This window comes from Poecilia latipinna, unplaced genomic scaffold, assembly GCF_001443285.1.
Source record: "Poecilia latipinna isolate Pla-1442-1.1 unplaced genomic scaffold, P_latipinna-1.0 Scaffold1433, whole genome shotgun sequence".
NCBI lineage: Eukaryota > Metazoa > Chordata > Actinopteri > Cyprinodontiformes > Poeciliidae > Poecilia > Poecilia latipinna.
The window spans coordinates 103,213-119,597 of NW_015114049.1; the positions used below are offsets into that span (position 1 = coordinate 103,213).

General features: G+C 37.7%; 1 protein-coding gene across 1 annotated transcript in view; it reads left to right on the plus strand.

Moving 5' to 3' along the window:
• The window catches only part of LOC106962579 (glutamate receptor ionotropic, NMDA 2A-like), a 134,202-nt gene that overhangs the window by 80,134 nt on the left and 37,683 nt on the right, over window positions 1–16,385 (plus strand). Inside the window, exons 6-9 of the mRNA XM_015057072.1 lie at window positions 430–635; window positions 6,447–6,561; window positions 6,695–6,897; window positions 15,064–15,232. Of these exons, the coding sequence (XP_014912558.1) occupies window positions 430–635; window positions 6,447–6,561; window positions 6,695–6,897; window positions 15,064–15,232 (693 nt within the window). The remainder of the gene's footprint in view (window positions 1–429; window positions 636–6,446; window positions 6,562–6,694; window positions 6,898–15,063; window positions 15,233–16,385) is intronic.

Here is a 16,385-nt window from a genome sequence, read left to right on the forward strand (position 1 = left end):
CATTCGCTGAGCACATCGTCCGTTGAGGCTTTGTCCTTGATGTATTTATGAGGTCATTGATGATCCACAATTCAAAAGGTAATAAATTCCATAGTTTTGAACCAGTGACATCACATGAAGTGTCACATCACTGTTGGACTCTGGGCTGGAGATGAATGTTTATACTTTTTCTGAGTATAAACATTATACTATAGAGTCAACACCAAACTGAGATGAATAAAGAAGGCGGAGGATAGGCTGAAAGATTTAAACAGATGAACTGATGGAGATGCTCAGTGTAAGAAAGATTCATACTTGTGGAACTTCCAGCTTTGAATTATTTTAGTATAGCAGAGGAAACTTTGACACCTCAGAGGAATACATAAAAAAAGTTACAAATTGGGGTTACGATGCTGAATTGAAGTAATTTTGCCACTGTTTTCCTTTTAGGTGTATCCCCTGGGTATGATCTCTGTATCCTATGATGACTGGGAGTACCCACTGGAGACGCGGGTGCGGGACGGGGTGGGCATTATTTCCACTGCGGCCTCCTCCATGCTACGGGAGAAGGGGGATCTGCCGGAGGCCCAGGCCGGCTGCATCAGCACACCATCAGACAGGAGCCCAGGAAAGCTCCCACCTAGTGCCCTGCGCGGGTGAGTTTTTTTGACATGCATGTGTGTGTGAGTGGGTTTATGTGTGAGCATAACCCACAGTGTAAGAAAATTGGGGTCTACAGACTTGCATAACTCAGCTTGTCTTTGTAGCTCAGTGTTCAGCAGTCTTGCATAACCCTTTTAATGTTCTAATGAGAGGGATGGTGTTGGAAAGGAAGCTGAGATGACAGCAGTGTTAAACTCTGTGATTTCTAATGACATTTAACACTGTCAGCTTTTGTGTGCAGCTTTTTGAAGCCAATTGTGTCTCCTTAGCTAAAAGACAAAACAGTAAAAGGCAGACCTTTATGTTGCTGCTGCTCTGTGTTAACTGGAGCTCAGCAGCTTCTGATGTGGATGTGTTTTTGCTTCATGACAGGATGCACTTCCAAAAACTCAGTTGTATAACAGGTTTTATCAGCTTTCTTCTTTTTGCTATTTTTGTCATTCAACTCTGTGGACAGCACACATCTCCTAGCAGCTATGTTCATGTTTGCTGTACTGTGCAAAAGTCTTGAGTCAACTGTCTTTTCCTTTGTGTTCTCTGTTAAAACACTTCATACAACTGAATCTCCCAAAATACCAGTATCAGGGAAAACTTTAATTTCTTTCAGTAATTATATCAAAAAGTGATGGCTGGACAGAGATAAGTCACCAGCCCCTATTCAGAGTTTAGGGGCTGGTGAGGTCGGGTACACCCTGAGGTACACAAGTCACCAGGGAAGCACAGACAAGACCAAAAACCATGCAAACACACACACACACATGCACACACACTCCCACAGCTAAGAACAATTCAGAGCAAACAATCACCCTAAGTCATGTTACTGGACTCTAGGAGGAATCCAACATTAGGAAAGAGAATGAGTTAAAAAAAACAAAAAACAGGCAAAGATATAAAGAACTTTCAAAAAGTAAGGAGAACTTATGATGACGACTGCTTGAAAAGAAAATCTGACTTCGTACATGTAAAGTAGTGGTCTATGATTTGATCTATATTTGCATACGTCATTAACAGGTGTCTGCAGCTGTCTGTGGTGACGGGGTCCTTGTCAGGTTCTTTAGACAATAAGAGAAGAGAAAGATGTAGAAATATGGATGCATAATCACAGGACTGTTCCATGCTGTTCGTCTTTGTGTTTCTGCTCTGTGATATTGTAACTGCCTCATGAATATGAAATGTGCAATGGCCAAAATATGAAATAATACATTCCAAAGTCTATATTAAACAAACAAACACATAAGGGTCATGTTGCTCAGCTCTGTTTATCTAGAATGAACTATGAGCTCCCTCATTAGAATAGGAGTCATAATTTTGTCATCCTCCTTATTAGTTCATTAAAATATATATTAAGCCTCCAACAATAATGGTGTTGTTAACATGCTGATCTAGTAGAACTCTTAATAGCAACTTTCTTAAACTTTATTATGTGTCCTATAACAATGTAATTTGTCTCATTAAGTTATTAGATTTTATAAAAACAACAAGAAATAAAAAACAGTGAAGCTGGATTTTGAGGTTGGATTCCTTTCCCCGAGTTGGAGGAGGTGAGGCTGAATGGACTCCTGCATTGCATTAGTCTAGATTCCATCTTTGTCGGAGTGTGAACATCAGCAGCGTGAGACAGAGACAAAGAAACAAGACAACATAATCTGGCATTTCAAAAACACTATCAAATCTGCTGGATCTGACATCACTCGGGCTGCGCAGGAATTAAAATCTTAGACTTTAGTATGTGTGAGCTGTATAATAGTTCAGGTTGGAGACGAGATTTATTCTCTGAGTTTATAAAAAAAATTGTCTTTGCGATGTAAGTGGTGTTAATGCTAAAACTATAAGCTGTCACTTTTCTTGCTGCTTTAAAGTAATTTTGTTGGAGAAACTTTTTCTTCTACCTCATTCATGCATTTGGAGAAGTTTTCACACCAAGGTCACATAATGTATTACAGCTACAGAGAACAAAATGTGGAACCTTTACAATAAAAGCAGGAATATTCAATGTCTTGTTGATTGAAATGCTATTTAAACAACGGCTAATTTTTTGCAATTTCCCACAAATAAAAGACCTTCTTTATTACAATAATCAAGGAAAAATAACACGAGGACAAAAAAAAGATCTGGTTTTCATCTGGCTCTAAAATTACTGAAACTAACCTGAAGTGTAGAAAAACACACAATAGATTCCTTATTTTAACCCCTTGCAGAAATCAGCATGGGAGCCAAAACTTTCAAATGTACAGGTTTCATCTAAAAAATATATTCTAATCTAAATCTATTCTAATCTACTGCTCCCCCTGTTTCTTCACTATGCTGTCAGCATCATAAAAAAACTAAGACTCAACATAGCATCTTAAACAGTGCACATTTCGACTGACAAGCTGAGTAACACAGCTACCATACGCGTTCCATGCACCACAGACTGGAAAAGAGCCACTTTAAGAATAGCTTTGTTGCCTTGACTAACATTGAACAAACTCCTTTGACAATAGTCCATTCCCCTGTGTTTCATGTGATGCATTGTCTCTTGTGATGTGTGTAAGGGGGTGCTTAAGTGGAGGGAGGGAAGTATGTTATAAATGTTATATGTCTGTGAGGCTTTGTTTGTGGGAAATGTTAGGAAAATATAGGAAATATTGAAGTTGCTGTTTATGCTTTTGATGCTTTACTTTTTGTGAGATGACAAAGTTATTTATATCTACAGCTTGGAATGCGTAATGACGGGTGAACAAGATTATTCTTGTAGCAGGCAGGGCTACGCTAACCAAATGAAACAGCAGCTTTGTTGGTTCTTTTAACCTATCAGCTTTCAGATTTGACTCTGTCCGGTTTTCTTGTTGAGAAAATTTGATCAACTGTGTTGAGAGATCAGATCCATAATTTGCAATTCTGAAGATATGCAAAAAGAATTTCCTAAAAAGACAGCAGAGGACATAGAGCAAAGCAGGGCACACGGGGGAGGGAGCAGGAGGAAAAACCAGCTTCCATCTTTAAAGAGAGTAGAAATAACTCTTGTTTGAAACAATCATATTGTTATTGTTATTATATTGTTATTCATTTTCTTTTTGCTATATTTTGTATTTAACTAAAAACAAATTACTATTATTTTTTTTCATATTCATTTATTTTAATTACTCTCTTTTTTTAATGAATCATGTCCTCTTTGCGTTTTCTCCTATCCCTTTCTCTCTTTTGTCTGTTTATTTACAGATTATTTTTCTTTTCTCATGTTCTCTTTTATTTTCCCATCTGACTCTCTCTGGAAGGTAAAGTGCCAAACAGGAAAAGGTGGCGTTAGCAAGCCTGTCAACTTCTCTCCTATTGGTCAACATTGGTTGACTATGCAGAGAAGAATTTTACATGTTCGTAAAATTTCAACTTTTAAACTAAATATGCCAAGTGTATTAATCATTTTGGATTTATTATATGTTTGCAAGGCTCTGTCTGAGTGAACAATGGAGCAGTGTTCTTTGGAACATAGCACCTACCAATTAGAACATATGACAGCAAACACCTCGTGTCAGCTGAAGGACTGATGATGAGGGTCATTTGGTTGACCACATTCTGTCCTCTGCTTCAGGCCATCTGAACAGCTGAAGCTTAGCATAATCAGGATCATTAAACAAGATAACAATTCCAAACATTGCAGCAGAGCAGAAACATGATGATGGAAGAGAAAATAATAACGTTTTACAGGCCCTGACAAACATTAGGAGTAAATCTGGTTTAATGACTCTACTTGATTAGATTTTACATTAAGTATTTATTTGTATAGCACCTTTCACAGACATAAAAATCACAAAGTGCTTTACAAAAAAGGAAACATCAATAATAAAAGAATCTAAAATCAATGAACAAAATTAACCAAAAGCCAATCTAAAGAGTTAAGTCTGCATTGTGGTCTGCTTGTATAGTTCTGATAATTTAACCAGTTTTTCTTGTCAAACACTTTGAGATGTTATTTGGTGTGAATTGGCGCTAAATAAATATGATGTATTAAACTGAATTACTGTGATCTTAAAAGAACAGATAATAATATCTGCACTGTAGACCCCAATGAACTGAAACATTGGACTAGAAAACAACACTTTAAGTTATTGATTTTACAATCTGATAATGTCTAGATAACTTTTAATATATTCTAATATAAAACAATAGGACTAGGAAAGAGTGAAGCTCTTTTTACAGTGACTACAGTTGTATTTTTTCCTGAGAATAAAGCTCTGGATCAAGTCCTTATACATGAATACCAAGACATAAAAATATAAATATATCAAGCAATTTTTTGAGGCATGCATTAGAACCACAGCAGTTTCAGCTGTTCAGATTAAACAGATTTTATTCAAACAGGAGGAGACAGTTTATTCCCAGAGTAAACTGTGATGGTGTTTTAGCAATACATACTCAACCACAGCAATTTATTGCAACAAGGGCATACCTGCTGCACTATGAGGAACTTTCAAACATTAAGGTATATTTACCTCAACATGCTACTAATAAATTAATCCATTGTAATATATAATAGGGACAGCTTCAATTATAGAGAGCAAAAGTGTCTATTATGTGTATTTGCGTAGGTTTATGTGGAGCTAATTATTTGTGCTTGAAAGAGGGTGTATCAACAATGGAGCTAACCCTGCAAAATGTAACAACACCGCAGTATGCAATAATGTAGTAAACTGAGGATTCAAAATGTATTAAAACATTATTAAATATATATTACAGATGTATATAATAATATAAGATATAATAAAATCTTACAATGTATTTTGTAACAGTTTATTCCATGTTATGTTATAGCATTATTACATTTGAGGAGATTATTACAATTAATCAATCAATCAAGTTTATTAGTACAGCACATTTCAGCAACAAGGCAGTTCAAAGTGCTTCACATCATAGAAACACAAAACTGATAAAAAACAACATACATTATGATATTTTTCACTGGCAGGGTTAATGCAAATCTGCAGTCAAATTCTTCTTATTCATCATGACTTTCAGTCACAATATTTCAACTTATGCATTGACCTTTCAAGGGTCAACAACTCTTGAAGGGTCCCTAACTCTTGTTTTAGTAAAAATCAGAAGGGAGATCTACTCTCTTTATTTAATACCATTAAATTAGAAATGTTCATGGGGCTAATTTTTGTCCTTTTTGCTTTGGTCAGACGAGGTTTCTGTTGTCAAGCATCATCCGTCAACTCAGTGTCAAAATGGATTATTTAAGAGGAAGTGCTTGTCTGTTTTGTAATTTAGTCTTCTCCTTAAACTTCCTCAGATGGCCCATCTTTCTCCCTTTGGGAATTCAAGCTATTATATCATGTTTTAACCATCAGATCAAGCTTGCTGTCTGAAAGTGGTTTAACCAAAGTGAGTGTGTTCTTAGTCTCACATCACTGCTGACTCTTTTGCTGCCTTCCATTGGTTCGCTTTAGCAAGCATAAAGGTTTCACCAAAAGCCTGTTTGCACATGCAGGAGAGCTGTTTTGAGTAAGAGAGTGGGGCCACCCTCGTTGCACCAGTGACTTGTCTTTCAGGCGTACATCTGTGAAGGAATCAATGCAGAATGTTGGTGGAAGAGATATATGCCCTCTGACTCTGCCTCCCACCCACTCACAACACAGATTCACACTCTGAGGCATGCACACATGCACACAGTGGGTGAAGACAGCATTGATTTGTAGAGGATCCTCTTGCAGCGATTACAGAGTGTTTAGTGTTTTATTTGAAATGTATCTGCTCCTGTGCACAAACTGTGACTGATGTGTAACAACAGCTCCCTCTGCTCTCTAACTCTCCATGGGCCGCAGACATATGATGCATGTGTGGAACGAAGGACGAGATCTATCCTTTACTCCAGATGGTTACCAGGCCAACCCCAGATTGGTTGTCATTGTGTTGAACAGTGAAAGAAAGTGGGAGAAGGTAACAATAAAAGGGTTTTTTATTATTATTATTATTAAATTTGATGAGGATCTATGTAAAAAAAAAAAAAAAAAAAAAAGAAGTAAAAGACCGATAAGGATTCTTGTGTCTGATTTTGTTTGTGTGCACACAGATGGGCCGCTGGGAAAACGGGACGCTGTCGCTCATGTTCCCAGTGTGGCCGAGGTATAACGCCCATGGGGATGAAGATGCTGATGAGAACCACCTCTCCATAGTTACTCTGGAGGAGAAGCCTTTTGTCGTTGTGGATAATGTAGACATCCTCACCGGCACCTGCAACAGGAACTCTGTGCCCTGTCGTAAACATGTCAAGCTGTAAGTACCCAAACACTCCAGATGTCAGTGAACTACAGCTAACCACAACTCAAGTTAAAAGTCACATTTATAAAGTATTCAGGCAAAGATTTACAGACTGTGCTTCAGAAACAGCATACAGCTTTTACGCATAATATCATGTGACAAGTAGAAAGCAATTTATTTCACTTTTTTTTTTTTTGACCAGCCAAAACAGTAGAATAACTATAAAAATGTGAAAATATGTTTTCAGCCCCCATTACCACAAAGTATAACTGGACCAGTGAATTACCTTCAGAAGTTGCCTAATTAGTAAACCACCTATATTTATGCTGTACATCAGATGTTGCTTAGAGGCCTTTGAACTTTTTTATATTTATTATTCAGTGAATAAACCACATCATGAGGACCAAGGAGTACAGCAGACAGAACAGGGATAAAGCTGTGGACGATACAAGTTAGATTATGAAACATTATCAATGTGTTACAGTGGGCTGTTCAATGTCCAGATCCGGTTATGCATTTGTGCTAAGACTTAAATTGTTCTCTATTCAATCTGTATAAGCTTAACTTGTTTTTGAAGAAAGATATGCAAAAAATATCTGTCTATAGATGTCCAATGCTGTTAGTGCTCCTCACACACACACACACACACACACACACAAAATGTTGTCCCACAAGGGCTTTATTCTTGGGGACGGAGTCCTTACAATGCTTTCCAGATTTTTGTTTATTAAAGGTTTATGGCTGTAATAAAGTAAAATGAGGAAAAAAAATTCAGGTTTTATGAATCAATTTGCAAGGAACCTCACCTTTAGAAGGTGATAAGAGAATGTTCCTAAAGTAAATCCAGTAAAACTAAAGCAGGTCCTTCTTCATCTATGTTTGTATTAAACATCCTTGAAGCGTAATCACACCTTTCTAACCGAGCTCAGTCTGTCTGACAACACAATTGTCAATCAGCTGCCGTTTGCTCATCATCTTGTATTCCATCCTGGGCCCACACATTTTCATTTTATATAATAATGACTCACCATCTGTTTATGCAGGGGACTGATATCCAGATGTATGTAGCTTTCACTGGAATAAATACTTATGGTTGGACACATTTACAAGACAGGTTCTCATTTAGTTTAATCTGGGTTTTTTCTTCTTGAACTGATAATGAATTTCTCCCTATTGCTCTTTGCTCAGATGTAATTTACTGTGCAGCCATTTTTTTCTTTCACTTCAGCTTTATTAGTGCTTTGTTTTGTAATTTAGTAATATAGATTTTGTTTTAAGTAGTGTAGCTATTGATTATACACTCAAGTTTACGGATATTACAATTCATCTCAAGTATGAATTGTAATATCCTCTTAGCCCATTGCAGTGTTCTTTATGTTTTTACACAGCATTTTACATTAGAAACGCCTCCTAAATCTGCAGCCTACATTATAATTCAAAAATACAGGAATGCAAGAATGTATCTTATCTACCTTATACAAAGCAACATTTAAAGACATCAGCTAGGAAATACAACATTGGATTTAAATGGGTCTTCCACGTAGACAATAACCCAAAGCATCCAGCCAAAGTGGTTGTTACAAAGTGGGTTAAGGACAAAAAAGTCAGTGTTTTGGTGTGGCCATCACAAAGTCCTGGTCTCAGTGCTATGGAGAAGTTGTGGGAAGATCTGAACAGGCATGTGTGAGTGAGGTGGCCTACAAAATGAGCTGCCTCATTTGTGCTCCTTTTAGATGAGCTGGAGTTCTGACTCATTCCCTCTGCAGAACAAGTCAGAACTCCAGCAAACTGTGGTGACAAACTTGTGGAAGGGAAGAAACTCAAAAAATTGGAGGGGTGTTACAAATGAGCTAACAGTTAATAATAATAATAATAATAATAATAATAAACTGAATTATGGGTGTTTTATTGCAAAGGGAGGCAGTTGGAATTGCCAAATGAACTGAACTTACATAGCACTTTTCTAGTCATTTTGACCAGTCAAAGTGCTTTACAGAAGAGTCACTGTTCCCATTTGCACTCACAAATGCACATATTTATCCACTGATACACAGGCAACTTAGGTAGGCAACTAGGGTTGAGTGCCTTGTCCAGGGGTAAATGGAAACATGACAGGAGGAAGCTGAAATCGAACCTACAACCTTCTGTTTGTTTTTCAGCAGTCTCTCTGTGGAAAGGTTGGGAGCTGAGATCGTGTTGGATTTTATCTGGAAGATTTTGACAGGATCACGATCCTCAAACTGACCAAAGCTTTTGTCTGAGTGAGAAAACAGTCTTCTGCCCAGAAGTCAGGGGTCTTGAATTTGCAATTTACTCTCAAGGTTTTGTTCACGATAGTGACAAGGATTTTTTTGGGTTCCTGCTGAATTTTATTTCAAAGATCATTGTGTTATGCCCTGATTCCCATACACCGTTCTAGAGGGGATTTCCTACAAAGGATTAGCCATGGCCTATGAAATTCTTTGTCTCTCACTTAGCCAAAGGTTTTTACCCCTAAAAGTGTCAATTTATAATAATATAATCTTTCTGCTCTACTGCACAGAGTGATATGTGCTGTACATGCTGGAAGTTGTAGAAATTTGTTTGAGGTTGTCACTTTTAAAGATTCTTGCTTGTAAAAAGTTTGGTTGTGCAAGATTAACGGACATTTTGATTGGTTCTTGATTGGTTTGGTTGGTTGTTCTGGAGTAGAGCTGAAACAACTCACTCAGCTCATCTAAATTTTATAAACTGTTACTTTTTTTGTTTGTTTCAGAAGTGTTACTGGTGGGAATTTCCTTAATATTTTTGATATTTTGCTGTTTAAACAGACTTCTAAAGATTTCCTTCACAGAACAAATAACAATAACCTTCTGAATAAATTGGCAGTGTTAATTGTAATTCTGATTTGTTCTTCTCTGACTTGTGTAATTTGTGACTTCTGCTATTTTTGCCCCCTTTAAAGCTAAACTTTAGTTGACTCAGCAGTATTAATCCAGCTCCAATAAAACTGCTGTTGCACGTCTGAGGCCAGAAAGTGAAAAGATGTTTAAAGTATCTTTTCCCACCTGTTCTCCTGAACCTCTCAGTGCTCTGGGTGCGTCAACTATTCTGTTCAGAAGCTATATGTGGTCTGCCCCATCGTCAACCTCTCCAAGTTCTCCTTTTTTGTCTGCCCATGTTCTCCACCCATCTTCCTCCCCTCTGCCTGCCAGTGGCCGTTCACATCAAATTCCATATTCTGGCATCCAGCACACCTCGGGAGTTGTTCACCATGTCTGCAGGCTATGATCTATCCTCTCTCACCACGAGCGGAAACTTAACTTGTAGCTCCCAGCAGCAGTGTTGTCATTATTTCACCTGGCCTTGACTCCTCTCTCAGACACTCCTCTACAGCAAAATGTTGGGAGTAGAATTACTCTGCAATATTTTGTTGTAAAAAGTACATACTTTTTGTGAAATTTTCTGTTTCCAGTAACCTCAGAGGTCCAGCTGTTTTAAAAACCAGTCACCCACATGTAATAATTTGTATGCTTCTCTTTGCACTTTGATCTTATCTACCGCAAAAGTTTTAGGAATTCATAACTGACTTAACTTGCAGTGTAAAATTAGTAAATTTAAAGTTCATTGCAAAAAAAATTAAGTGTGATCAATCGCTTCTTTTTGTATTTTTTAAGACCCCTGACTTTCTTTGAATCTTAGAAAGCTGTCTTGACTATTTTCATTGGTTGTTTTTACTCAAGTCAAAGTTTATTTATATATCAGTGCTAAACAACAATCACAACATCACAGACAGATTAATTGATTAATCTATCTATCTAATTAAATTAATTCTCAGCCTCAGACTAAAGTGTTTTTTTTAGTAAAGTCTAATCAACCCTGATCTTCTACCCCCACGTTTACCCATAGAGGTGGTTTGTTCAGGGTTATGTGTGAGCATTCTCCATGCTGGCCGGAAGGTTTCGTTTTCTTCTCATTGTACCAGCACATCTTCTACCACATAGTTGTCCTGGTGACAGATTATCCCACCTGTGCATTGGGTCTCTGCAGTGGTATTGGCCTCTTGGCTACTTCCTAGATTAATGCTCACCTTTCCCTGCCTAACAGCCCTGGGGGGAGGAGGGATGGCTAAATCGTGGTGAGTTTGCAGAAGTCCCATTTTCATGATGGACTGAATACTGCAACATGCATTGTTCTAAGTGTGGCATATATTATTTACCATCCTCAATTAGAGAGTTGTTAACTGCTCAATTAGATGGTTTGCAGAAAAAAAGAAGCCTGTGAAGATTTGACTTGTACAGAAGTGTAAATGCTCCCTAGGAAAACGTTGCGGGTCTGATTGCACGATAAACTCCCCATGTGAGCTGACTCGGTCATCTAATTGTTCATGCCTACAGTCTTGCTAATCTAAGTGGTTGCTATGATGCATGTCTTTCTCGTTGTGTCCCTGTTTCTCAGTATGACAACCACACACATGCACACACACATTTTTTTAAAAAGTGAACTCCAGCATAGAAATCTTCAAAGACAGCCTGATTCACTGAGTCCTCTCCTGACAGTCCTGAGGAGAGCCATTATTCAGGACATCTAAAAAAGAATCCAAAACTGTCTGTGAGTGTGTTTTTGGAAGCAAAGTAAAAACAAAACAAGAGTGACTAAAGATTTTTGTATTACACTGCATCAGCATAGTACACAGTCTGCTTGACACAGGCTAACCTAAACATTGTGTGGTGTTAAAGTCCAGTGCAAATTAATCTTGTCTGAAGAAAGCTTTGACATGAAATACAACAGTACTTATAGCTTATTGTAGGCTATCATTACTAATCATTTACACACTGGCCTTTATCGTATTGAAAGAAATCTTAATGAAATATAAACTTTCAGCAACCGTTCAACCGTCAGGATGCAGTGCACAGAATGTCAAAAGCCCAGATGTAAACCCTGCAGATTAAAGGGCAATCAGCTGTGCATAACAGCCTGGCAGAAACACTAGCTCAAAGCCTTTCCCCCAGAAACAGATCAGGCTGAGCTGCCGCTCTGCCACTCACAGACAGTACATTATGGTGTTCAGAGTGCAGATGCAGGGGACAACATCATTAAGAACATTCAGATCTGGCCTAAGGTTACAATGGGCTTTACACTGCTGCTGCTACATTGACTTTTTATCTCCATACACCTCTGACAATAAATGACTGTTGTTCATGTTGATCTTATTGAGCAAATATTGTCCGATTTCACTTTATTTTTTGCATTCCTGGTGTGCTTGGCTGTGAACACATACTAAAGCTTCTACTTGCAACATATTGTATTGTGAAAACCTTTAACATTGATTGTGTTTTTATGAAAATTTTGTTTTATTACATCTATCAATATGATAATCAAATTCGCAAAAATCAAATCAGCAAATATCCTTTGCTGATTTGAGACATTTTGGATTTATTCAAATCCAGATCAGTGTCTAAAGCCAAAAAAGTCCTTTCAAATTCCACCCGTCCACTACACACTCAGCTTCAGGTAGCAGATTGTATTCTATTTAAGTGTTGAACAAATAGACTCAAGAACTCATTCATGTTTTAAACAATTAATTAATGGTCTGAGTTAAGATTACTATTGACTTACTTAAGTTTAATTTTAGTTTTAGCTCGAGTTTATATTTATTTTTGATGTATGCTATTAAATGATCTCATTTACCTTGAGATTTTTTTCTCATTTTTTATCTCACTAATTGTTTCAGTTCTTGTGTGAATGTGTGATGGGCGCCACAACTTGTCCTTGCAAATGGCTTGCCCGTCAGGGACTTAAAAAAGTGAAGTGAACTGAAATTTCACTTGTCATACAGAGGCTGGATTACTGCCAGACATTTAGAATCAAGAAATGATTTAAGCAGAATCTGTCTGACAACCCAAAACAAGCTAAAATATCACAAAAAGGAAAACATACTGCCCTGATCTAAAGAAACCCAAACCACAGCGAGAGCCTTGTGAGAGCCTTTATGCAGATCCAGATAATAACAAAAGTACTGCCTACCAGAATTTCTATAAGAGTGAATCAACGATTCAACCAGGGGTTTACAAAGTAAACCAAAGCAACATCTAGAACAGTGGTCCTTAACCTTTTTTGAGGTACCGAACCCACCAGTTTCATATGCACATTCACTGAACCCTTCTGTAGTGATAAATAAAATATGATTTTTTTCCCCCCAAATTCAAGACATTAGTTGGGTCACCCCAAGATCACTAAGTCTTCTTAAAAGGTAGAGTCTCTGAGAACAGTTCTTCAAGTCAGTGTTTTCAGCAAAGTTGAGCTGACTGTACAGGAATGACCCAAGGTATTTAAAATTTGCCACAGTTTCAACAGGTTGGCCATCGAGAGAAAGTCTTGTTTATTAGCTCTACATTCTTAAGAGAATGAAAAATTAATAATAAATAATGAAGACTTTGCGGTATTCTGATTTAGTAATGTAATTATATTAGTTGTGTTACCACCCCCACGCCACTAGAGACAGTACCAATCCCGAAAAGATGCGACTAAGGAGCAGATTTAGAAGTACACCGAAAGCTACAAGTTCAAATTCATGCTGAGAGTGAAACTCCTTCAATCAGTGCTCCTCCACAGCACTGATTGGCTAAGCAATGTAACGTGATCCTCTGCAGCTAGTGATGGCAAAGCGGGGCTCGTCATCACGACTTTACACAAGTGTGTCTTTACCTCCGCCGAACCCCTGAGACCGACTCATCGAACCCCTGGGGTTCGGTCTAACCCAGGTTAAGAACCACTGATCTAGAAATTCAGGCCTCAATGGCCTGAATTGAGGCCTGAATTTCGAAATGGTTGTAGATTTAGAGGTTGTAGATTTAGTAATAATAAATAGAACAGGCAGGAAGAATTGGCGAAGAAAGGTGAAAACCACACCTGAGCAAAGAGAGAACAATCCATGTTTTTCCAAATCATGGATTGGAACCTTGAAACAGAAAACCCTTAAGGACAAAGACTGGCTTGCGCAGCAGGACAGTAATCCAAAACACGCCTAAAACGCCACCTTGAGATTGCTTGAAAAACAAAAATGAAAGGTGTAACAAGGAGATATAGGAGGAATCTCTCTAGGCTGGTACTTTTCACAGCAGTTTTAAAAGTTACTGTCCAGCCCATAAGCACACTCTCACTTCTTCCATTTTATTGCTACATTTTTGTTGTTTCATAGCAAAAGTTAAACAAATGTGATGACAATTCGCTGTTGTTGCATGTTCACTTATGTATAAATGTGTGTTTACAGAATGAGATAAGGATTCTGATGGGCCCCAGCTGGGAAGAGATAATGTATACAGTGTGTGTGCATTTGAACCCCAGGGACACAGATCGTCCATACTCACAGATGTTGAACTCATAGTACTTTCTACTTCCATGTTTTTTTTTTAATCTTTTGATATTTCACATCTTTTACTATCATTCTCCGTTTTCTGTGCTCTGTGAATCTCTCAGTTCTTCATGAACTTTTCTCTCAGATTGGATTCAGCAAAAATGCCACATGAAAAGGTCATGGAGTTACGATCCATATAAGTTACATCAAAGATGGCCAACATGGGAATGAAATTAAGTTTTAATGGAAATGCTTTTGAAAAAGGCTGGTAGGGTTTAATAGATTATGAGAATCACTTGATCCAACAATTCAATTTCTTTTGTTGCTCCCAGGTCCTCTAGGGACGACTGTCAGAAAAGTTCACTTAAATATTTGTTTTCTTTCTGTGCATGCACTGTGTGTGAGTGCATGCATGTGTGTGTGTGTGCGTGTGTGTGTGTGTGTGTGAGACTGCAAATACACACAGGTAAACTTTTTATTATGAAGGAGATAAAAGGAACAGAAGGTAGTGAAGAAAAGGACGGCTGATTATTTAATCATGTGGGCTGGTTGCTCTGTAACTATTTAAAGCCAGCAGCATCTGCTCAGTACCCCTGTGTTTTCATCTGGTTTGGTTAGCTGGCACTGAGGGAGACACACAGCACACTGTCTCTCTCTGCCTTTCAGCAGCATTCACGTTTCCTCTGCCTGTTGTAATTCCACATTTACAGTTTGACTGAAGCGACAGATGTGCACAAGCAGCTTAGATGGTTACAAGCAGACATCTTTACTTCTGGCATGCGTCCATGTGGTCTTGTAAATAAAATCTGGTTAAAAGTGTGCTTTTTGTTCTGTGTTTGTTACAGAAACAGCACATCAGGAGGTGCCTATATCAAACAGTGCTGCAAAGGTTTCTGCATCGACATTCTGAAGAAGATTGCCAGGAACGTCAAGTTTACCTACGATCTTTATCTGGTTACCAACGGAAAACATGGAAAGAAGATCAACAATGTGTGGAATGGCATGGTTGGAGAGGTAGTATCACCTTTGTTTCTCAAAAATATAATGATGTTTACTTCTGACTTAAAGTGTCAAAGACACAGTAAAACTACTTACATGATTTAAACAGATGAACTACCATCTTGTGATGGCGCTGCCCATCTTGTGATCAGGGTAAGTCAAACTGTAAACCCTGTGTATTCAGTGTATCTCAGTAAACTTGTTTACAGTTTGACTCAGATTGGTTTATTACCATTCAGTAACTTGGAGGCAACAGATGTTCAGCTCCAAATCTTCACCGTCAGACCTTTCCTCCCCAGAACCATTGGAGTCATTGTTGCTGAAATCTCTCACAACTTCCTCTGCTTCTGTGTATTCAACCTTAGATGTTTACGGTTTGACTTACCCTGATTACGTCACAAGATGGCGCAGGCATTTGACCCAGTTACAGCGATACTCTGCATTTATAGTAGTCTGTGAGAAGGATTTATTATTAAAAGCTTTTGAGTACACAGAAAGAAAGCACAGTAGCTCATCTTTTTAAATCATGTCATCTTGTCAGTAACGGGATAAAACGTCATAAAACATTGAATACTATGCACAGAATAGTTGTGCATAGTTTTCTATACAAACTATTCTGCTTCCCAAGACTTGAACATGACTATGAAATTTTGGTAACACTTTATTTAAAGAGGGGTGAATAAGACTGTCATGACACCATCATAAACATGACATAACACCTGTCATGAACATCAATAAGTCTTCATAAATATTTATGACTGTTGTCATAAAGTGTCATTCGGTAAATAATGACACTTTTAATACAAAGTTGACATCATTGAAAATATCTTTGTTATGACAACTTGTCATTAACCAAGACATCATGATCTGACATAAATTTGTTATAAAAGTATTACCGATTAAACTTTAAAAATTAACTTTATGTAGTAATATTATAAAGCTCTGCCATGTTGTTTAGTCTTAATTTAATCGATCCTAAAGTTTTACAGCAAGATGTCTACAAAGCACTTATGAACTTAGCATTTGAAACATTATTTAAGGCTGTTTTAACCCTTGTGCGTGCGAGGACTGAGGCAAACGTAGAGAACTGTGGCAAATGATACAATTTACGTGTGTGCAATCGGTTGGACCCTATTTCTAAACACAATGGTTAAGTAGTGCAATACAC